Source organism: Physcomitrium patens, chromosome 15, assembly GCF_059467195.1.
Source record: "Physcomitrium patens ecotype Gransden chromosome 15, ASM5946719v1, whole genome shotgun sequence".
Taxonomy (NCBI): Eukaryota; Viridiplantae; Streptophyta; class Bryopsida; order Funariales; family Funariaceae; genus Physcomitrium; species Physcomitrium patens.
In genome coordinates, this window is record NC_143424.1 from 3,965,486 (window position 1) to 3,991,249 (window position 25,764).

A 25,764-nucleotide genomic window follows, 5' to 3' on the forward strand; every position below is an offset into this window, starting at 1 on the left:
CGTCTATCCCCACACTCCCATCTGCCTCGTCCATACTACAGCGCCGATACTGCCCCCCTCCCCGCCGTCGATGCCTGCCTCCTGTTCTGCCCCCGATGCCGCCATGTGTCGCGCTCTGAGAGCAGCCTTCCCTCACATAGAAACAAGCTTCGAGGGTGGAAAGAAACAAACAATGCAGAAAGAAAAGAAAGCAAGAAAGAAAAAGGAATATAGGAAAAGAGGGAAGTAGGGAAAGAGGGAAAGAGGGGGGGGGGGGGGGGGGGACTCTTCTTTTTTCCTTCTTGGGGAATTGGACATGTAACACGCGTGGACACTATTCTCACTCTCTCTTTGCTTCATTGTGTGTTTTATTTTGGACAACTCACATGCTCACTTCCTTGTTTGAAAATGGGCAGTGTTCATCTTTTCTTACTATGTTTTGTGTTGACTTCGTTGCAAACACATTTTGATGAATTGAGTTGTCAACTTTTGTGAAATATACAAGAAATATGTTTTATGTTGTGACGTAATGTATAGTATTCGAATGTTATAACTTGATAACGTTTTTGGATTTGTACTTTTAATAACGGAATCTGAGTTGTAATTACTAGATAAGCATTTTATTAAAACGACTTTGTTGTGATCGACTATGTGGTATTTCAGAATGTCCCTATCTTTTATACAAAAGCATCAACAATAGTGAAATTTTATTCACACATTTTTCCTCTATATCTTTATTCAGTAAGTATTAATAAAGATCATTGCATTTCTGTGTTCATTCCATCACTGAACAACAAATGGTACAATAACTAATATGAAAGAACCAAAAAAATCCATAGTTTTATAAAATTAATTTTAATACCAGAATTTTTACTGAATGCTCTGCTGCAAAATAAAAAAGTGAAAATAAAATAAATAGAATAAGCAGAAAATTTATGCTACATCAAATTAAATAAAAATAAATAATAATTAACATGACTAATATTATTTAGGAAATGGATTGACAAGAATAAAAACCACATCACTTTTGCATCAATTTTTCTATGTATTGGGATGATACTATTGTAATATTTTAAAAAATAAAAACTATAAATAGTAATTAATTTTCATTATGCACTTTTCAACTTTGGATGTGCTTTCACTCAGCACATGTTATAACTTGCTAACTTTGTAAGAACACAGTTATTTTTTGTGAATTTTTTTTTTGTCAGTTGATGTTTTGCTTTTTTTGATTTTTTTAATTTTTAATTTTTTTTATAAGAAATTCTTAAAAACACTTGGTGGTGAAAATTGATTCAAATTCAGGTCCAGTCAATGCAAGCATTATCAAGCTTTGTTCATTATTTTTCCTTGACTTGTACCCTAACATATATGTAGAGAGAGAATTACGAATTTTGATGTATTAAATGTTTAAGTTAACCTTACTTGACATTTGAATCAATTTTTCTTCAGTATTGTATTGCGATTTTTATTTTAAAATTTTATTAAAGATGGTAGTAAGTAAATACGTATTAAACATTTATGCTCGTTACAAAAAAATATTAACGATAAAAAATTATTATAAAAAAATTAATTTATATATATATATATATATATATATATATATATATATATTTATAAACAAGCACACTTATATATGTAATTTTTTTCGTAAAGATCATTTTGTTAAATCTATTTACTGTACAATTATATCAGCAATTTCCAATGCTAAAACAAATCTTACAAACTTTTACATGCTATAAATCCAGCATGTATGATACATGTTCAAAAATAAATATAAATAAATGTAACTAGGATAGTAAAATTCTAATTATTTTACAAAATAGTACAAAAATACTAATTTTCATTGCCCAAGCTAGGACGACCAAGCCAAGTTGAAGCATTAAAAGAATTTTCATAGTAATTAAGGTTTAAAAAAATAGTTATTATATTCCACAACTTAGTTATATTCAACAATATTAACATCTTATTCCTTACCTGCTACAGAGAGTTATGAATTATTTGTACAATAATAGGCCATTGCAATGTCAAATATTACTGTCACTCAACCTTAGCAATTATTATGTTTCACCAATCTAACACATGCCACTAAGGCAACTGATATTTGAATTTTCATAGTTGTCTTTTCAATATGGTATTATTTATTATAATATTATCACTATTTAATATTAAGATGTATCATACTCAAAGTTAATACAAAAGAAATATTTATATAACTGTATTATTCTCAATTTTTACTAATTTCACAACTTTTTAACTTGTCATATAATAGATATAAAAATATTTAATTTAATTTAATTAATATTGGTAATAATGTCTTCATTTTAAAATAAAAATAAAAAACTATTATATAAAAGATATACCATTAATTATGTATATAATTTTAGCTATATATACATAAATATTTGGAATTTAAAAAAAATAGTAATAACATCAGATTTATATTCAATATTTTTTTAAATAGAAAAGAGATTACATTATGTATTTGTTTTTCTTTAGCAATTTTTTTTTTCAAAAAGAAATTACACCAAATTTGCCTAAAAAATTGTGGTTTGTTTCAAAGTAGTAAATAATAATAGTAATGATATCTAAATAAAAAATTATGAATTATCTAATTTTTATATTTAATTGATTATTTAAAAGACTAAAAAATGATTTTTTAAAATATATCTTGATTACTATAAATGAATTGCATACTGCAAGATAGTTTCATTTTTTTATTTTTATTAAAGAGTGTCTTTTAAACTAAAAATTAAAAAGAAAAATAATAAAAAATAATATTATTGTAGTAATAGTTTTAATGAATTATAATAACTATTATAAGTAGAATTATGTATATATATATATATATATATAATATTTTATTTTTTCTTATTATGGTATAAAATCTTATTTATAATCATTAATTATTTAATTTTTGGAAAAAATATTATAATATTATTTTGATTTTACATATATTAAATTTGGCATTAATAAGTAAAAAATTATTCATGTGATAATTCAAGAGTGGATTCGGTTCTAAGCAATATAATTAGTTAATGAAATATATTTAATTTTTAGATTATAAGGACATCAATAATAATATTGACATATTATTATCAAATATAAATATGGATTGGAACCTATGCAAATTGATATGATATGTTTTAAACCTCTCACTAAGCAAGAAAAAATATTTCTATCAATATATATTTGTAATATTATGTATATTTTAAAATTTTATTAAAATAAATATATACTTGATATTATATTAATTTCTTATAGTTATTACATATATACTTAGATATTTGATTTATTAAAAAATAATATCATGTAAGGAAATTTGATATATAATATGAAGAAACAACAATATAAGAATCACATCTATTATATAAGATAACTTGGATATAACACAAAGAAATAAAAATGCCTTTTGATTAGCCATAAAGAAGATAACGTAAAGAATTCAAGGAATGCAATGAGCATGGAAACCAAAGAATATAAAAACAAAGAAACATAGAAATAAGAGAATGTATCATAGACATACATAATTATCTAGATAAGAAGTGTTAGATATATATTATATGAATGTAGATTTAATAATATCTTGTTGTCAAGCTTCATAGATACAAATTTGTCTTTATATGAGTTTGTAGTTGATTGATAGATTAGAAACTTGGCCAACAAATTAACCATGTGTTGTACATACTAGTAACTTGTGGTACAAGTTGATCATGTGGTTTATATATATATAAATTCCTATTTGTAAGTTATATATGTATTAGATGTATTATAGAACATTGTCATGTAGCTCTTAGTTAGATAATATATATGGAAGCAAGAGTGAAGCCTTTTTTTATTCTTGTCAATATTTTTTTTATTTCTAGTCTTGTCTTAAAGATCTCTAGTTTTTTTTCTTTGTCAATAGCTATTTTAATTTAATATTATACTATCTTTGAATAATTTTTTAATCTTTTTTAATAGAACTAGAATATATTGATCATTTTATTTTTTGAAATTCATGTCTTTGACAGTTTTAATAAGAATGTTAATTCCTTATTCTTGTTTTGTTTTTGAAGTAAGTGGATTATATCTTTTCTTTTCTTGTACTTTGAAGATTGCGGCCTATCTACCTTTAAATTAATATTTTCTATTTTTTGATATTGATTCTTTCTATTAAAAAATAAAACTATTTTTTTTGTAGAAATTTTCATTTAATATTAAAGGTTATGGTTTAATTTCTTTTAATTTGAATTATAAATTAATTAAACTCATTTTTTAAATATATGAAAGAAAAAATTATAGATACTACATTCAAAAAAAGTGAGAATAGACTTAAAATTATTATAAATCTTCACAAGCTTGTCATCAATTTTAGGATAGAAATCACATATATTACTATCATTAATCATGAATGTACTATTTCTACATCTATAAAAGAAGTTAATAATAAAATTCAAAGTCTACACCAAAAAGTTGTACAATTAAGAGAAACAAGTAAATAAAGTTCACAATTGAATTCAAAAATTTATACTATTATAAGTATAAAAAAGACAATAATAAGTAAACTAGAGAAGTTTAATGAAACAAAAGTTTAAAGATTATTACAACAATTTAAGCTCTATTTAAAATTGTATCCTTTCTAACAATAGGATAAATTTATTCAAGTTAGATTTATAGGTGCACTTTTATTTGAGAATGATCTCTCTTAATTTTACACCTTTGATGGAAAAATATTTAAAACTCTTCTATAATCTAAATTTATTTTTAAAAGTGTTTATAATCATGTTAAGAGAAAGTAATAAAAAAAGAATAGTAAAAATAAAATTCTAATTTTTACAACAAAGATCATGTTTAAAAATTATATATACTACTAAATTCCAAAACCTTATTTGCAATATGGATTGGAATGACAAAGCCCTTATCAATTGATTTTGATATGAATTAAAAGATAATATCGAAGTTTTATTATTGACAATGCTAAGAGTAGATTTATTGAAACAACTTATTGCTTAAGCTATTGCATGTAATAATTATTTTTTTGAAAGATGTTAAGAATGAAAGTTTGATTTGAGAAAAATAAGTCAAGTCATTATAGCAATTCCTAAGTTTTCAAAAACTTACTTATTAAGATTGAAACCTATATAAATTAATACAATATATTTTAAATATCTCAGTAAGCAAAAAATATTTGATGTTGTCAAGAAAGTTTGTGCTAATATTATAGAGAGCCTAAGCACACTACTTAATATTATCTTAAGAAACAATACAATTACAAAGAGAAGAACATGATAGCTATAAATGTCAAGGTGTTAAAAAAATATTCCTTCAATTAAAATAGGACCTATAACATTGGAATCTTGTGCAATACCTACTAGAATTTCTATTTTGATTTCAAATATTTTACCTTATTTTAAAATATATGTTTGTTTAGGATCAAAAAATTTCAAAATCTTTGGTTTGTTAGATTTATGAGCTTCAATTTTTTTTTATATACAATGACTTTATTAAAAATCAAAGGATACATTAAATGAATAAAATTAAATTATTATATATAAAAATCATAGATAATTATTTTTTGTCTTCTATAATTATTATTCATAATTTTTTATATATATATAGCAACTAACAAATGTAAAAGCTTAGTAATATTTAATGTGATTGGGTCCCCCCTCAAGGTAATTATTTTAAATTATAGTGGCTTTAAAAGTATAACTTTTAAATAAATTATATTTCTTATATTTATGATTTTTTTAATAATTTAATTCAAAACTTTTTTGGCTAAGTAGAAATTTGTAAATCCAATACAATCAAATTCTTATTTATAAATACAAGAATTTTTATATATGCTATGAAAGAAAGATTATCTTTGGCTTCAGTCAAAAAATACATTAAAAAGAATTTGCATAAAAGTTTTAGAAGTCATTCAAAATTTTGAATAAAAGCTCGTATTTAAATTGTAAAGAAAAAAATCACTCCAAATGTATGTAGATTATTAAATACTAAATAAGATCACCAATAAGAATATGTATATCTTATTTTTGATATAAGGACTTCTTAAGCAATTTAATCAAATAAAGATTTATACTAAAATAGATCTACAAAAGTGCATACAATTTGGCATGCATCAAAGAAAGGAATAAATAGAAGACTATATTTCAAACTAGGTATAGGCATTTTAGAAGCCATTCAAAGTAATGTCATGCCTTTTAGACTCAAAAATATATGAGTCATTTTTTAATATCTTATAAATGATGTATTTCAAGAATTTTTAGATGAAGTTTTTGTCTCTTATTTAAAAAATATTTTAATCAATTCTAAAAACAAAAAATAATATAAATTTCATATTTATTGAATATTATAAAAGTTAAACAAGACAAGACTCTATGCTAAGATAGAAAAGTATGTATTTCATATAACTCATGTTAATTTCTTAGGATGTACCATTTCAAATGATAGCCTTATGATACATCCTAAAAAAATTCAGACTATTATAGATTGGTAGTTTTTAAAATTGTAAGAAATATGCAATATTTTTTGAAATTTTTTAATTAATATTGTATCTTCATCAAGAATTTTTTTGAAGTTACAACTATACTCATATATTTGACATGTAAAGACAAATTCAAGTGGAATAAAGAGATTGAAGCAATATTTGAAATTTTAAAAATAACTTTTACTTATGCATTAATCTTCTATTGTGCCAACTTTTTAAATAATTTTTTTTATGAAAAGAAATACATTGGATTTTGCTCTAGATGCAATATTATTGCAAATGGGAACATATGACAAACTTCACCGAGTAGCTTTTTATTTGAAAAACATTTCAGCAATCAAGATCAACTTTGATATCTGCAACAAAGTTCTTTTTGTAATTGCAGATTTATTTCAAAAATGACACCATTATTTAAGAGACACTTCTAGTATATTCATATATATATATATATATATATATATATATAAGTCACAAGAACCTCAAATATTTCATCTCAACATGTATTTTAAATTATTTCCAAGCTTGTTGGAGCATGTTTTTGTTAAGATTTGAATTTAAGCTTATGAATTGACTAGAAAATCAATAAAATTTATTAGACGCTCTTTCTAGATGTTTTTATTTTGCATCAAAAGACATATAACTTTTAATCAACAAAAAATATTTTTTTTGATACCAAAGCAATCTTATCTTTAAGCAATGAAATCAATATTAATTATTCATTCAATTTTTTATAAGGAAATTTAATTGAATATGTCTTTAGTTCTTCTTTTTAATGATATTAAGAATTATCTTTCTACAACTCATGATATTTCTTAGTTTGAATTCAAAAATAATCTATTCTAATTTGATAGATACTTGTATATTTTTAAAGATGAAACACAAATACATTATTTTTAACGTTGTCACAATTTTTCAACTATATATTTTTCATACATAAAGACCTTGAAGCCTATATCCAAAGATTCTTAGTAGCTTCAACTAGGAAAAGCTGCAAAAAACCTTGTACAATCATATAATGTTTGTTGAAGACCAAAAACTCCTTATTATCAATCTTATAGACTATTTCAGCTTTTACATATATTCAAACATTTATGATATTTGTTTTCTATATATTTTACTAAAAATATTTTTAATCTTAAGTTCTTATGATTTTATATTTGTGATAGTTTAAAAAATTAATTTTTTTTCTTAAAAATATTTATTGCTATTAAAGACTGTTAAAAAATATTATATTAAATAAAAAGACTTTATTTGTATGAATATTTTGGAAAATTCTTTTTAAGTCATTAAGATGGAGATTTGTGAATTATTAAATTGACTTACTAGTTGTTTTAGAATAAAAAGATGCATTAAGAGTGCCAAATTATAATTATTATGTGATAGTTAGTTTAGAAGATTTTAGATGAAAGAAAATTAGTATTCATGTAAGAAATTGGAAATTATAGTAATCTAAATGATATGTAAGTCCTAAAGGCTTAACATTAAATTTCTTTTCATGGAAAAAAGATTACATTGGAACTAATTTTTAGTTCTTAGTTATTTTATTTATTTCTATTAAATTATTTTTCTTCTTTTTTCTTCTTTCTTCTATTGGATAGATTCAAACTTGTATTTTCAAAGAAAAATATTAATTTTTAGCATTTTCTTAACTTCTTAGAATAACTAGAATCTCCAAAGACTAATAGAATCATAATTTCTTGAAGTGTATGATCTTTCAAAAAAAATTAAGTTTAATTTGGTGGAAAACTTCTACAAGTTCTTTGAAAAAATTATAACACCACATGCTGACTAACTTCAAGCACTCAAATAATCAATTAGTTTTAGATCATAATTCTTTAAAATTATATAAGTATTAAATTTTGGCATGGATTTGGGCAAGAAAGGAAGTGATCTTAAAATAAAAATATATTCTAAATGTAATTCCGGCATTAATCTTACTAAAAACATATTTATTGGATAGTTATAAGGGGTTTTGGGACTAAAATTGAGTTTAGATTTAGGAGGACCATGTAAACCATAGGTCTTGATAAAATTCATGGAATCTCAATGGTGGAGATGTGGCTGCCATTCTTAGGGCTTTAAATACTTATATAAAAGGATTGAGTTGCCAAGCCCTTTCCCTTTCTCTTTCTTTTGTTGATAGATGAAGCATGCCAATTTTTTCCTAAGTTTTGAAAGTAGCTTAGTTGTTTTTATTTTTATTTTTATTTTCTATTTTTAGTTTTACAATAATTCTTTGAAATTTTAAATAAAATTAGTAATTATTTTTATGGTTTTCTAGACATAAAAACCTTAGAATTTGAAATTTTTATAAAGAAGAAAAATCTAACTTCGTAATAGGTGGTATTCTTCCTTCATAATTTGGTAGTTCTATTTTCAAAGGCTCTTTTTCATTTCTCCCAAGCTATAAAGTAATAAGAATTATTTTATTAGAGAGTTAATAAAGTGTAGTTTTAAAAAAGCTATGAATCAATTATATTAGAGCCGAGGCATGGTAGGAGTATTGATTCTTGTGAAGAAGATATATTGTCTCCAAATTCAAGCAGCCAAATAAAGACATGACTTTGGTGGAAAAAATCAACAGAATTGTCATAACTCGAGGACTCAAATTTTGAAAAAAGTGCCATTTGGATTTAGAATTTTAATAAGTTTAGATTTACTAAAGAGAAATCAAAAACCAAGTTGTAACACTCAGTTTGGTAGAAAGAGGTCTATTATCTTGCTGAATTAAAGAATTAACTTTGAGGGGCAATATGAAAGTTGTACAATTGAATTTTAAGGCAAAATCTTCTTTCTAATAAAATTACTTGGATTCGATTTGAAACTTGTAATTAGTCATGGTATGTTAAATTATAAAGGTGGATGCAGTAATAGGTTTAGAAGTGCCATCCACCTTTGGTTCTTACTTGGATGATATTTTAAGTCCATCAGTTAATTATTATAGATGAATCATGTGGATGTAAATTGATGATGAAATTAAATCCTATTGAATGAAAAATTATGTGGATAAAGCTAAATCAAATTAGATGAATTTTGATAAATAAAAATTTGTCTGAAGTGGATGAATTCTTATTTGTAAATAAAAATCATTTTTAGATGAATAATCATTTTTGGATGAAGTTTTAAATTTGAATGATAATTAATACTAAAAAAGAATTAAAATTAAAGTTATATAAAAATTCTCTTTAAATGTATAGACTTTTGAATTATTTAAGTAGTTATATTATGGTGTTGTGAATATGAGAATATATCATTTGATTAATTAAAAAGTATAACGATTTTTAAGTAAGAAGTAAGAAGATTTTTTAGCTAATTAATTCATAAGTAAGTAATAGTTGTGAGCTAGAGAAAACTTCCGACTAGAAGATTTTATCTAATTCATGATTTAAGAATTATTGGAAGTATGAGACATTAATCAATATTAATAGGATTTTTGTTAAAAAACTTAGATAATTAAAATTATTGTGAATTGGATTAGACTTCCAACTAGTAGAAGTTTATTTTAATTCACAACATAAAACTATCTTTGACTTTTTATTCTCAAAATGATGGAGAAAGAAAACAAGTGAATCTAATTTTAGAGTAATAATTGAGATATATCATCAACTACTATTAAGATGATTGAAGAATTCTTATGCCATTAAAAAAAATTGATTATAATAAAATGGTAGGTTTTTATTACTCAACAAATACATTTCTTTGCTAATTATGATTATCATCCATAACTTTTTATCTTTGATTTTTTAAAAAATAATAATCATGCAAAAAAAATTTACAAATTGTTTATTAGAGCTATATGCAATGTTATAGACATAATTAAAAAAATCTCAAAAATGACAACAATCAACTTAGATGTTTATTCAAAGAATGATTTCAATTCCATGTTGGTGACAAGGTATGGTTTTTTTATCAAAATATCAAGATTATTCATTCTTGTGATAAGTTGAATTGTTGTAAACTTGGGCCATTTTTTATTTGTTAATAAATTAATCTAATTATATATCAAATACACCTATTGAAGTCTAGAAAGATCCATCTTGTGTTCCACATATCTTTTATTAAGCTATACAAGATTATATATATATATATATATATATATATATATATATATTGAAAAGAAGACAAATACAACCTTCTCTTATGGAAATATACAATTATTAAAAGTTTAATATTGAAGAAGTCTTAAAAATATTTTATATATTGGTGTGGATATGATATTAGTGAATGCACATAAGTGCCAACAATAAATCTTGCAAATGCATGAAGAACAATTGATGTTTTTCATTAACAACATCCATCAAAACCAAAATGAAGCATAAGGATGCAATCACTCCTTCTTGTAAGACTTGTATCTAGAAGTAGGAAAAATGTCACAAATATATATAATTACATAAATAAAAAGTATTAAATAAAAGATAAATGAATATAGATTTGATAATATCTTGTTGACAAGCTTATTAGAACCTTCATAGATATGGATTTGATTTTATATGTGTTTATAGTTTATTATTAGGATAGAAGCTTAACCAACAAATTAGCTATGTGTTGTATATATTGGAGACTTGTGATACAATTTGATTATGTGGCGCATGTGTATAAAACATGCCTTGCAAGTTAAATATGTATCTAGGAAGTTAGATACATACTAAGGATCCTATAAAATATTGCTATATTGCTCTAAATTGGATAGTATATATGGAGGCAAGAATGAAGCCTACTTCAATCTTATCAATGCCTTTACTGTCTTTAGTCTTGTTTCAAGAGTCTTTAATTTTTTTGTCATTAGCAATAATCATTTTAATTTAATATTATACCATCTTTAAATGATTGTCAACTCTTTTTTAGTAATATGAAAGTGTATTGACCTTTTAGTTCATTATAACTAACAAGATATGAATCACAATGAACCAAAAGGTCAATCAAGTTGTTGATTAAATTCACACTTTCAGCTCATTGTGATGTATACCTTTTTAGTGATATGAGAGTGTATTGACCTTTTGATTTGACAGAATGAGAGAATGAAAGAACAAAGAAACAAAAAAATGAATGAATATAGGAATGAAAGAACTTCAAAACATGAAAACCAAAGAAATAAAGAGAATAGATAAATGAAGCAATAGATGGATGTGCCAAAGATTGTTGTGTCCAACAACATGGATTTGTATTAGTATAATAACAAAATAATAATATCAAAATATATGGATGTTAATTAAAAATAAGAAAATAAAAATTTAAATAATAATTAATAAAATTGAAGATGTATAAAATCTTTTGTGAATATATATATATATATATATGTTTGTATTTTTTTGTAAAGGTTCAAATCTTAAATTGAATTTTTTAGTAACTTGTTATTTAAGCCATAATTTATTTGATAATCAAGTTATTAAATTTTTAATTTTAGAAATTTAATTAAAAAATAATTATTTAAAAGATATATTTATTATATATACATATATATAGAAATATTTTAAATAAAATATTCATATAATTAAAAAATAATATTTTTTATGTCTTAAAAATCTATATTTGATATGTTGTTTCACACTTCTTTGATGAATTTCATAAAAAGTAAAGAATTACTTTTAATTCTAAAAATATTATATATATATATATATATATATATATACATATCTAAAATCTTATTAAATTTAGTATCCTATTATGACTTCTAATATAATGTATAGATTTTGAGAGCAAATAATAGTAGTTATTATTAAATAATTAATATATAAAATTTTCATTTGTACTTGTATGTCTATAAGAATGTTAAAACAAAATGTAATGACTATCTACAAATATTGGTTTTTGTCAAGTGATTTTTTTTTTAAAAAAAAACAAACAAAAAATACAAAAAGAACACAACAAGTTAAAAAGTTAAATTATAGTTCTATTACAATTTAAGCTTTTATTTACTGAATTAGAAATTATATTTTTAAACTTTTAATTTAATGAAATAATTTTAAGCATGTACACCTTTTAAATAATTAGCTCTATTGTACATAAACACTTTTTTTTTTTAATAAACTAAGATTCAAAAAGATTTGAAATTCCCTAGTATAAATGGTATTTTTTAAAAAATAATAACATAGAAAATAATATTAGTAATATCAAATTCTTATGTCTTGGTTATATTAGTAATAAATGGTGGTATTAACTTGTTTGATGGATATGCATGTGTTGCACTTCTTTTTATGAGATACCTTTAAAATTATAAATATACATAAGACCTTATCATTACATGTATATTTTTTAAATTCTTGATTAAAATTATTAAAAATAAAAATTATAAAAGATATATTTTTTACATTAATTTTTGTGTATGGTGAAAATTGATTTGAAATTCTTGCAAAAAATTATGAATCAGATTTTGATGTTAGTAAGTTATATATCGTGAAAAATAATTTGGGTGGTTGTATACAAAGAAGAGTGTCTTACAACTCAATCAATTTTTTTGAAAAATGTGTATTTTTTTTGTTGCCACCTTTATACCAAAATAATATTAAAATTATTGCACGAAGTCAAAACATGATATGCAATGCAATCAAGTTGTTGATTAAATTCACACTTTCAGCTGATACAACATGTGCAATATTTTTAAGATATTAAAATTCATAAAATTTGATGGTAATATTTACATGCAGTTTTATGTTAACCACAATTTGCAAAACTTAATAAAATTATATATATATATATATATATACACATATATAATATAAAAATTTATTGAAATTATATATACAGAAATTAATATATTACATTCTATTTTAGTATGTATTATGATACAACATAATATTATATTAATAAAAAAATCAATATTAAGTTCACCTGTTATCTATCAAAAGCTACAGTAAATAAGCTTTAGCATTAAAAAATGAAATAAAATTTCAAAATATAACTTTATAGTTTAATTACATAGTATAATTGTATAACATAATTTTAAAACATGATCTTATATTAGATTTTCACTCATCTCTTCATAAAATAATATCTTGTTAAGATACATTAATGCTCAAATTTTTTAGTTACACCCATCCAACGGATGAGTGAAAGTCTGATATAAGTTCATCTCGCGGCATCTTGCGGCATCCGGCGTCTCCCACAAAACGGTGATGATTATTCAATTCGAGGTAGAGATTCCGTTACATGGGTGCCGGGTATTTGTTAGCATTGAATATCCCGGCACCCATGGAACGGAATCTCGACCTCGAATTGAATAATCATCACCGTTTTGTGGGAGACGCCGGATGCCGCAAGATGCCGCAAGATGCCGCAAGATGCCGGCGGGAGTCTTGAGCATCACAGACGGGGAGTGCCGGGACGCGCCTTCGCACCCACACAACGCAAAGATATTGTGATTGCGCGAGGGAATGTTGTCGAGGAGTCATCTTGCAACAGTGAGTGATTGCTCAAGGCGAAGGTCGAGTGAGTGACGGAACGAGGAGCAGGGGGAAGAATTTGCGTCCAGTCATGGCGACTCTGAAGGATTTGAAGCTCAAGACCGGTGTGTGCAAGCGCACTCTCAAGGAGCTGCATTCCTACGAGGTGGAGGAGAAGCGTGAGGCTGCCAAGACCCAGGCCATGCGTGACAACAACGCTGATCCTTACGACATCAAGCAGCAGGTTATGTGCAAGCAGTCGCGTGCCCTAACTTCTGTCTTGGTTTTCTAGCTCTTCATCGTTTGGTTCGTGGGGGTTTTTTTTTTTTATTTGAGTTTTCTGAGTGGGTGTGATCCGTTAGTTGTGCAGGTGAATGTGCTCTCGGAGTCGCAGATGATGATTCCTGATTGCCGACGGCGTTTGGAGTCCGCCCTGGACGCACTTCGAGATGCTGTGGTGAGCGCTTGGAGCATTTCTCTTAGGGTTTTGGTGTTTGCTGTCATTTGTAAATGCATTTCGTCGATGGGTGTGTGAGGGGCGTGTGTATTATGAGGCTATTGGGATCGGGTGTTGTTTTCGTATGTGGACTTGATTTGGATGAGTCTGGTGGCTGGGGGACAGGCTGAAGCAGAGGACGACGAGGTTTGCAAAGGGGGTGAGGAATTGTCAGCTGCGCAGGCACTGATAGCGGAGGTTGAGCCAATGTTTAAGTGCGAGTGATGTTGGGTTCAATTTTGAAAGCTTCTGGTTCTATATGGTCTTGAAGAAGCTCCGTGAGATTTCATAGGGCATAGTCTGTAAAAACAATAACAATGTATACGACTGACTGGAAGTGTTCTACAATCTTTCGAACAGTTTCATGAGCCTACCTTTTGTACATCACCAATATATAAGTTGGTCGTCGAAGTATTTGATATTCAGACGTTATTAATTCTGTAAACTTCGCTTCAAGCAGCAATTTTCAAACCCTCTGAACTCTGTTACGTTTCATTTGGAAAACATTGTTGGAGTGGTTGGCTACTACCACTTAGTATTAGGTATGTAGAGCAGCTTCGATGTTTCTTGAAGAGATTTCTTACGAGCCTTAGTAGAAACGAAGTCATCTGCTCTGAATGATATTTTAAGACATCTTTGTGGGAAATGACGTGGATCGTGGCTGTCGGAACCCTTCATATTATCTTTTTTAAGGTACATCTAACTTCTTTCTTCTGGTGTAGTACATTATGAAAGTTATTAATTCAGGGTATACAGTAATGAACAATTGGTTAACACTGTTACTTCCCTACATTTATCAAAGAGGGCTTGCAGATATATTTGGTCTCATTTTCAACTAAGTGAATTTTATTGGCAGTCATTTAGTTGAGTTTTTACAAGATGAGTTGTGGTTTACTTGTCTAAATCTATAAGGTCAAATGCTATATATTTATTCATTTAGAGAGAGAGCACTAACCATGTATTTTATCAAACTATGATAGGTACCAGTGTTTTTAACAAAAAATTATACTCAGATTAACAGTGTTTTGCATCTAAATAAGGTCTGTCTTTATTCACGAAGGAGTTAAAATATGTAACAAGGGTAAAATGTACATTATTACTGAAGTGAAAAAATGGCACTCGTACAATTAGTACACCAGTCGTCAACTAAATTGACACTAAGTGGAAAGCGAAAATATGCTTTTAATAAATCATTTCTATGTATATCATTATTGTTGTTAATATTTTAATGTCATTACTATAATTATTTTTGGTCGTCGAAATACCTTAAAACAGATCATATTTCTAGGTGACAATGGTTCCTAATATGAAAAAAGATGTTAAATAGAAAACGTAAAATATGTAACATTTCTCATTAAGATAAACAACAATACTTCCAATTTGGAAATGTAGATGTAATCTCAAGAAAATCAATCGTTAGTTGAATCAGAACACTACACTTCCAATCCACCCAATTTCCTTTTTAGTTTAGAAGTTTGGAAGCAGACCGATGATCAATTACAGTGTTTCAGAACAGCCTACTTTGCACCCATGCGTCGTAGATCAGACATTCTGGATTATCAATTGTCAAGGTTCATCTTCAGATATGAAATTGCAGAACCACAAGGCTAGGTCCCTTCACCGCTCGTAACAATTAAAATGATTTTCTGTCCATGAAGTTACTCAAACCACCCCACATGCAACGAATGACACCGAGGTCAACTGGTTCCTGCTGCAGTGCAAAACTCTGATCGGTCTCAAGCATCCTGTGAGCACAGTACTTTCATCAATTGTAACCACCTGTTGTGGATGCTGCTACGTACGGAAGTAGAAAGCCAGAATATCAAAAAACCAATCAGTGTACCTTCTACCAGAGTAATAGAATCCACAAGCAACTTCAGACTTTAAGAGCCCCCTGCAATATTACGACAGGTCACGGCCTGGCACACGGCTTCCGCGGTCCACGAAGGTGCAAGAAGATGCATGCAAGTCCAGCAATAACCAAGGCTGAGGGTAACACTGAAACGTTAAAAAGAGGTGCCGAAGAAGACTACCGTCATCGTCGTCGTCGAATGTCACATAAAAAGAGTTATATTATCATGAAGTGGACATTGAGAGTGCCCATCACGACCCGTCAATATAACATAGAATGTTGACAGATCGTGTTGGGCATGCCCAACATCCCATCAATTCCATCTTCATCTCCACGTCTCCTGTGGCTGTGGACTCCAGGTCTTTCTCTGATTCAATACATTTATTTTGAAGGGTAGAATGACTAAAACCTCCAAATCCTCACTCCCAATCATAATACAGAAGATTCAGTGCCAAAATTGCTACACAAGTTTGAAAATTCCTCTCAGGATCTGACAGATAACTTCGGGTAAAGTTGTTCGTCGATTACAGAAAAACTTCCGGAGGTGGAAAGTAGTTGGTTGTTGACTTTAGCCATTTACCGTCGACGAGAAGAGTTGTGAGCGCAGACAAGTGACCCAAATACAAGAAACCCAAATCCTCGAACTGAAATGCTGCACCCTCGGAACGAGCACAAAAGTTCTATAAAGTGAAGTATTGAAAGCCCAGAACGAGACGATGTCTCATCATGAGCGCTTTACAGTATGAAGAAATAAAACCCTCACAGCATGCGACAACACTGAAGTTGGAGCAGAACTTATACATACCAGTAACTGATTACCAGGCTAGTGGGGCATGCCATGAAGGTGCGTTCGAATGGGGTCTGTCTGGGGATGCCTCTCATCGCAAACTGTTGATAGAAGAATAGTCCAGACGGTGTGATTTAAGCCGTGACGGCAAGGCCGTGGGCAAGAAGACAAGTCATGAGAGGCAACAGTGGAAGCAGAGCACCTACATAGCCCCTTCATCCCAATTCGAGATGCTTTATCATGTCATAATCTGCCGCTTGGAGTTTCCGTGAATATGGAAAAAGCCAAAACCTACACACGGGGTCTGAGCAATAATTTTTCTTCGTCGACTCACCGTCAACTTGCCAGAAACTAAGAAAGTATAAAGCTAAAGAGCCATCGGTCCCGCGACTGTCGATGCGTAACACAGTAGGTAACATCGAGTCTTCGCTATGGGACATATTCTTCTCGCTTTGCTACTTCGTCGCAGTGTGCTTGATGGGTCAGATCGACCAACCTTGCTCTCAAATGGCACCACAGTATCCCCAGAGAATCCGATGCAGACTGCACGTGTGGACAGCGAAATTCAGCAGCAGCCGAACCTAGGGTGTTTGGAAGATACAAGGCAAGCTAGATTCCAGATATCGTGGGCTTGTTTTTTGAGACACCATCACATCTCCTGACTTTCTCCTTTTTTCAATACACCCTGCGACCCGATGGAATCTCACATTGCAAAGACAAAACTACCATGTGTGTAGCAATAGAAAAATGGTAAGCTTCTTTAACTGGAGATCGTGACTTCTGATCCCCCTAGTCCACTATTGCTGCCGAAGTCATGCTGGTGCTACTCTTGGCCTCAGAACACTCGTCTTGTTTGAAATTCTCCTGAACACTGGGGTTCCTGGGCCACCGCGAACAGATGGATGACCGGCCAGACGAACATCACCCATCCAAGTACTTCTAAATTTGGTCCCAGCCTCACTGCTTCGCTTTCAACAACAAAGATGATCATCAGAAACGAACCTCCTCAATTCCTCCGAAATAAAGACCATACATTCATGGGCCAGCCAGTTTTTAAGGGCCCCAGATGCGCTCCCTCAATTCCGGAGTCAACCGTGTGGCTGGCAAGCTGCGTATTAAAAATACATTCTTACTTACAGCGGAGCAGAATTTTAAAATATGAAAACCACACAGATTGCGAGATGCACCCATTAGAACTCCGCTAAGGATGATGCCCACCACTCTGAAACCCTAAACGCGCAGAGTCGGACCAGCAAGGGCAAACGACTCGGTCATCCCAGACAAATTCTGGTGAATAGGGCTCGGACTGCGCCAACTCACCCCACAGGTTAATTGCAGACCCAGCAGCATCTTGCCGAGTCCATCACTGTCTCTCTGAGATTCAAGTCCGCCTTCTGGAACTCCGAATACTGCTGACGGTTCATGGCGCAGCCTCCTCTGCCTCCGCCATAGCCAGGGCCTCCATCACAAAGCCCTAATTCTTGTAAAGCAAAAAAAACACGTGTGTGTTGGACGAAGGATGAGAGTTCGACGGCCATTCGTTGGATGTGGATGTACTTACTTTCATCCGTGTTTTAAAAAGCCGTTTCGGATGTTTACTTTTATTTTGTTGGTTTGATTGTTTGCGTTTGTTTTTTTGTTTTTTTACGATTATTGGTTTCCAACCGCATTTTCTACATTCATAACTTACCAATAACAGTTATAATCAGTTTGAATCATATTTGTTTGTATTGTTTTATTCTTTTATGAATAGTATTGTATTTTAGCATTTTATCATTATTATTTTACAGGTATTATGGTATATATATATATATATATATATATATATTTTTCCATTCAATAATAGATGTCACTTGAATGTAGGTAAAATTGCCATAAATAATTGCACCATAGATGCATAGATGGTGTAAAATATTTATTTTCAAGAAAATTTGAACTTTTATAGGAATAATCAGCTTACAAACATTACAATTTTGGTTTTTACAAATTTGAATATAATTTTATACACATTTTGTTACAAAATGATTGAAAACCTAATAATTTTATTTGAAACAATAATCAATCATGATTATAAAAATAAACTACAGTTGCAATCCTTGCTTTGTATTAGATAAAAAGTAAATGTAAAGATTTCATTGTGTCACAGTTATGAAAAATGTAATTGTTTGAATATTTCATTATAAAAAATCTTTTTAGTATACTCAAAGAATTCAATGCAATTGAAAAGTAGTGTAACACTATGTTTACATTCAATGCACAACAATTTAACATATAATTGTTGATGAGAGAATATAAGTGTGAAAAACATCCATATTTACTTCAAAAAATTATCTAGATATTATGAATAGATGAATTTGATAATAGCTTCTTAGAAGTATTGCATATATTAGTAATTTGTAGTAGAAAGTGGATATGTAGTCTACAAATAAGAAATTTGTCTTACAAGTTAGATACATATCCTATAAGTGAGAGATATATTGAAGGTTAAATAAAATATTGCCACATTGTCATATAATATGAATTTTAGCTTCAAAATATTTTGATACTTAGTTGTGGAAAATAAATAGAAAAATGCAACAATAAGATCCTAATACATTGAATTCTACTAACCAATCATAAAGTATGTAATTTAAACCAAATACAAATGCATACCCAACACACTCTCAAGTGCCTTCTTTAGTTGATTAGGAGCCCCTCTAGTCAACTAAGATTACAAACATACATTATTAAAGATAAACGCTACCATGATGTGAATGCCAAATTGTATTCTTTCAAATTTAGTATTATAATAGTTAAACCACTAAAGTGTGTAATACACACAATAGAAGAAATCTTTAATCCTTATCAAGAGATGAAGCATAACTAAAAGACTTCTTATAACGAGGACAAATCCAATCTCTTGATAGAAATGTCAAAAGAGGTGGTGTCAAATATGCCTTATGCCACCTTCATTAGCATTGAATATATATAAGTATGATAGAAGTTTCTTTCTTCTTACTACATATAAAATAAATAAGACCAATTGGCATAACTATCAATTCAAGATTTATAGAACCATCAATATGAAGATGATAAGGAACACAATTCTTTGAATGCTTCCAACACTCTTGTCCATCTTTGCCTTTTAACAAAAAAATACCATTGGACAATAGATTCTTTATATGCAGAATTATATGCCCTGCTTTAATATTATGTATTATTAGCATCTTACGTTGTAAATATACATAATCTCTTTTAGAAAATCTTTGCAACTAGGATCAATATGCTCCACTATAAATACAAGCATATCTCAAAATATCACAATGTTGAGCAATAGATAAGTTCTACATAGCTATAGGCATGGCTTGTTTAAAGAACTTTGCTTGGTCATGTACACCTTGAGTTCAAACATTAAGATTATGTAGGCCTATAATTAAAGCTAGCTTCTCAAATATTGAATTGAGTAGAATTGACTCCCGTTTATACAATAATTGATAAGGACTATAAGATGCCAAAGATGCTTGTTTATTGAAGCAATAATCCATTGTAATCCATAACAACTTCAAGTTCCAATCACAATGATTGCAATGAAGTAATCCATACTTTCATAACTCACGTTTGATAGTCTGAATAATCCGTTCAATTAGGCCATTTGTCTTAAGATGATTTTTAGACATAGTACAATGATCTATTAAAGCTTTAGTATATAAAGCTTCAAAACTTCTAAAAAACTTTCTCCCTTGATCTATTAAGACTTCACCAAAAGCTTTGAAACGTGCCAATACTTGATCAAAAAAAGCCATAGCTGCCAATTCTAAAGAATTTTGTAGTAAAAGTCACAACTTCAATCTACTTGTTAAAATGCTCTACCATCACTAACACATATTTAACTCTATGTGAGGTAATAACAAGTGGTCTAGTAAAGTCCAAAGACTAATAATAACATAAATCCTTAATATGTAGTAGCTTCAATTAAGGTGATAAAGTATTAGAGCTTGATCTAATTTCATCACATACCTCATACCAAGAGACATATATAACTACTTGTTGATATTTACCACTCTACTAATATTGATTATGCAACATAGAATGTATCTTGCACACCTAAAATGCCCAAGTTCTTTATATACTTGTCATATTAAAGAGGCTATTTTATTTGAGCTTGGAACTATGCGTCTAGTTCCATCAGCCTACACACAAAATGACAAATTATTCACCCAACAAAATCTTATTATTCGATGATTAATCTTATCTCTTTCCATGTTAGACATAGTTGAAGGAAATTTTTCTTTTTGATGCTTGTATAAGATTGTAAGATCTTCTCATATAACACTAATTACTTGATTCTTGTCCAATTTTCCATTTAAATTCTAGTTAAGAACTACGGTTGTAGAACTTATCGTTAAAGTCATGTATGTAGTTGCATGCCATCTAAAAATTGTATCTTGATCAAAATTTCTATGCTACCAAGCTCTAATTAAGTCTTTTTTTGAAGGAAGGCCATAGATTATAAGAAAATCTATTGATATTCAAATTGCTAATGCCTGTCCGATGCACGGCCTCAAAGTTATATTCTTGAAGCAAAAAAGTCCAACTTACAAACTTGCTAATAAGCTTATCTAATTCCATAAGCCACTTCAAAGGTTGATAATCAATTACCAATATCAAATATTGACTATACAAATAAGGTCAAAAGTGAGCAATAGTCCAAATTATTACTAAAGGTTTTCCTTTATAAGATGAGTAATTTGACTTTGCATTGCTATCAGTTCAAAAAGTAAATGAAATGACATATTTCCATCTTATATCATTTTTTTGTATCAAGGCTGCTTCCAATCCTAGTGCACTCCTATATATGTAACGTTAGAAATATTTATTGGCATGTAGATATTGAAGCACTAGAATTGGATCCAACTTTTGCTTCAATGTATCAAATGCATGTTGTTGCTCATGACCTCAAGGCCATGATTCATCTTTATATGTGAAAATAGTTAAAAGCTTGGCAATAATATTAAATTTTTTAATAAATCTTTAGTAGTAGTTTACTAATTCTAGAAAAGCTTAAAGTCATGAAACATCACTTAGTGTTAAGATTTTTTACAAAGTATCTATTTTTGCTTGTTGTATGCAAAGATTTTATGGAATAATCATATAAGTCAAGTATGGTAATTATTTATTAAAGAATTTATATTTTTCATGATGCAAGTATAAATTCTATTGCTATAATTATTTAAATACTATTTATAAATATCTCATATGATTTTATGGAGTGATATTAAAAATAATAATATCATTTATATAACATCTAATAATTTATAAGTCACATAAAATTTGATCCATCACCCGTTAAAACTATCAAAGATAAAAACTTCATAAAAGTAAATAAATAAGTATAATAAAATAAAAGTAAAGAAGTATATATATATATTAAAAAGAAACTGGAATGGCTATTGCCAAAAGACAAGGAAATTAGAGACTCTTGAATCTAGACTAAAAACAAGAAAGGAGTTGATAAGAGTGAAGAAGGCTTCTGTCTTATTTTCATATATACCATCTAACTAAAAGCTATGTGACGATACTCTATAGAACTTCTAATATGTGTTGATTTTACAAGATACATGCCTTAGTTTACAAGGCAAGTTTTTTAGGTGGCACTACATAGTTAGCTTGTTCTTCAAGCTACCAACATGTGTGATACATGGCTAACTTGTTGACTATGTTTCTAACCTATAAAATCAATTATAGACACCTATAAAATCAAAGCAACGTCTATAAAGCTTCTAAGAAGCTTTTATAGAAGATATTATAGAACTAATCTATTTTTACCTATTTTTATATAATTATATAGGTAATTATTGATTTACATATATATGTCCATGACATTATCTTCCCTTCTAGGGACAAGTTCTACAAAAAGCGGTCATCATATGTTAAAAAAATCCAAGATCTACCAAATTATATTTGCTACATATTCTGATCTTTGTTCTCTTCAAAGATGGTTAATAGGATCTCTCAACTATCAATAGTATCTCCATACTAGGGCGGGAAGATTACATTGCTATTTGATCATTATTGAAACCTTCATAACTTCCTTCAAATAAAACATTTGGAACATCATTAAGGCTTGTTCCTACCTCTAATAAAATCACCAAATATTAGGAGTCTCTTTGAAGGTCATGATATCAAACGCATTGTATCTCGCCACCGTTTGAAGAAGAATATGTCATTCTTAAATATCTTCATCTCAATTGCATCGTCTTGAAGGTTGTGACAATCTTAATGTTTTATCTGGCTGGTTAGCAAATAAAGGCTCTTGAGTCAAATATACTGGTTGTTAGTTTTTTTTGTCTTTAGTATCACAAATACAAAGAAGCTACAACAAGGATAGAAAGTAAAATGTTATCTTGCATAGATCTTATTTTTTTTTAATAGGAAAGATCTTCATCTTAGTTTTGATAGATGTCGTTGATGAAAATCTTCCACCTTCTTTGTTACATTTATAAGATTCTTTGCTAGTTTCCATGTATGTTCACTATTATCATATCTATGCCAATGAACAAGATATTCCAACCTATTTTGGTACCGCTTTGAATCTAAAACTTCTTCAATTTCAATTTTTTTTATTATTGTTCACTTCTATAGGAAGAAGTGGTACTTGTCTTCTTCTTAGAATATTTACTATCTTATATGATTCAAGAAGAGACACGTAGAATACATGATGGATCTTCATTGATTTTGATAGATCTAATTGATATGCAACTAGATTAATTTATAGAAAAATAAAAAAGGTCTAAACCTACAATAGTCCAACTTGTCACAAAGACCAGTAGTCTTGATATTGTAATGAAGTAATTATAACTTTTCATCTATATTGAGTCACAATTATTCTTTATGATAGATATTTGCATTGATTTTTTTTTATTATTCTTGAGCTTCTTTTAATTGCACCTTTATTATTGCATGTTGCTCTAACAAATGCTTAGCCAAATCTTTTTTCACAAGATTATCAACTTTTGAAAAGTCAAAAGTATCAAGTCATAGATGATAATCATAATTGGTAAAAAAAGATGTTTATTGCATAGAATAATGTATTAAATTATTATAAGAAATCTTTACTGATGACAAAAGAATTTTTTAATCATCTTGTTGATAATTAATTGTACACCTTAAATATTACTCTAAAAATTAGTTTTCACTTTCCGTCTATCCATCAATTTGAGGATGAAAGGCCAAAGATAGTTTTATGATTATCTTTAGAATCTTGAAAAGGATTCTTTAAAATCTTGATACAAATGAGTCCTCCTATCCGATATAATATCCATGGGCAATCCATAATATTGATAGAAATTGTCAAAAAAAATTTGGTTGTTTCTTCACTTGTGATAGATTTTGTATATGGTACAAAATATGCCATCTTCATAAAATGATCTACTATCATAAATATAGAATCATACAAACTTGAGACTCAAAGATCAAATGTCATATTGTATGATTTGCTATCTAGGAATACATTAGATATCTAGCTGTAGAGAGTTTAGCTTAAACTTTTATATGTATCTTGTCTTAGCTTCCAAAACTCTTTTAATTTGTATAAAACTCAAAATATAGCAAAATCCCTTCAAAATATATTTTTCCTGCAAAGGATTTTTTCTTCCCTAACTCTATAAATTCATAACTCTTGATCTAACCATGTAGTTTGTCTCAAATTTATAAGATAGGTAGAATTTACTCTTAAGTTTTATTACAAAAAAAATCAACTACAAATTCACTCTCGATCTTCTGGCATCTAAGAAATCCTAGCAGATGCTATATATCCTAATTTACAAGCACCTAAGGACTATTTTCTTAATATCTTAAGAATCCAATATTCAAATGTCATCAAACTTATATAAAAAGTTTATTAACATGAATATACATATTTATTAAAATTTTAAATCAAAATCTTGTCAAATTACTCAAGATATAGCTCAAGACACAACCACTAATAAATCGGGTCACTTACTATCTTTAGATTGCATGCACTGACTTCAAAATCTAATATCTTCTTTATTCCAATTTAGAATCTAGCAAGTAGTATGCAAAAAGTGTAGCTGCAAAAGTATTCTCTTCATTTGCACTTGCCGATCCTCTATTGCCCTTTGTATGCGTGAATTATGTTGAAAAGAGTGACAGTAGCTCTCAAATCAATACCTTAACTTTGAGCGCCTATATCTCCTTCATATTAACTCCAAATCATATAAGATTTGCACCAAAACCATAGCCAAAAATCTAAACTTCCTGATCCTAGACTTCAAAGCTCAAATGGCTCCGAAAAACTAATCCTAATCTCTAATATGGCCTTGGGCAGCCTCCTTGAAGCCTATTGGTCATGATTTTTGAGCAATAGGAATGGATATTTTCATCATCTATCTCCATTCATCTATATTGGTGCCCTAATTACTGCCTTTTCTACTAAAATCCTTCCTCAACCCTTTTTCTTTTAAGATTTACATAATTTATGCTCTAAATACCAAATAAAAGAATCAAAATAAATTTTCAATAGTTACCAATGTCTAATAAAGGTGATTCTAAATATTTAGAAGTTACTATCAATCAAAACCAATCTTAAAAGCCACTATCAAAAGAAATTAAAGTTATATAAATTCTATAGTAATCTTTTTAAAAATCTCTTTTTAAGGTAATAATCAAATTATATTCTACAACCAACTAAAATCTACTAACATGGCTCTCACCATGTTACTTAGTAAATTATATATAAATTATATAGTTACATTATTTTCATATAGCAGCCGAACCACAACACAACACTGTGATAAA

The 25,764-nt window shown here is 28.4% G+C and overlaps 1 protein-coding gene and 1 long non-coding RNA gene across 2 annotated transcripts; one reads left to right on the forward strand and one right to left on the reverse strand.

Annotated features, from left to right (window-relative positions):
- Positions 1 to 13,822: 13,822 nt before the first annotated feature.
- On the forward strand, positions 13,823 to 14,800 carry LOC112292750 (tubulin-folding cofactor A). Its single transcript, XM_024541549.3, has 3 exons — positions 13,823 to 14,077; positions 14,204 to 14,290; positions 14,456 to 14,800. The coding sequence occupies exons 1-3, from the start codon at positions 13,925 to 13,927 to the stop codon at positions 14,552 to 14,554; spliced, it is 339 nt and encodes a 112-aa protein (XP_024397317.2). The 5' UTR covers positions 13,823 to 13,924; the 3' UTR covers positions 14,555 to 14,800.
- A 2,017-nt stretch (positions 14,801 to 16,817) lies between these two features.
- On the reverse strand, positions 16,818 to 18,431 carry LOC112292751 (uncharacterized). Its single transcript, XR_016506583.1, has 2 exons — positions 18,289 to 18,431; positions 16,818 to 18,076 (listed from the first exon to the last, which is right to left on the reverse strand). It is a non-coding gene; the product is annotated as an uncharacterized LOC112292751 (long non-coding RNA).
- Positions 18,432 to 25,764: the final 7,333 nt, after the last annotated feature.

Coding starts and splice junctions, on each gene's coding strand:
- LOC112292750 (XM_024541549.3), top strand. CDS start 13,925: ATGGCGACTCTGAAGGATTTGAAGCTCAAGACCGGTGTGTGCAAGCGC. Junction 14,078..14,203: donor CTTACGACATCAAGCAGCAG/GTTATGTGCAAG, acceptor TTAGTTGTGCAG/GTGAATGTGCTCTCGGAGTC. Junction 14,291..14,455: donor ACGCACTTCGAGATGCTGTG/GTGAGCGCTTGG, acceptor GCTGGGGGACAG/GCTGAAGCAGAGGACGACGA.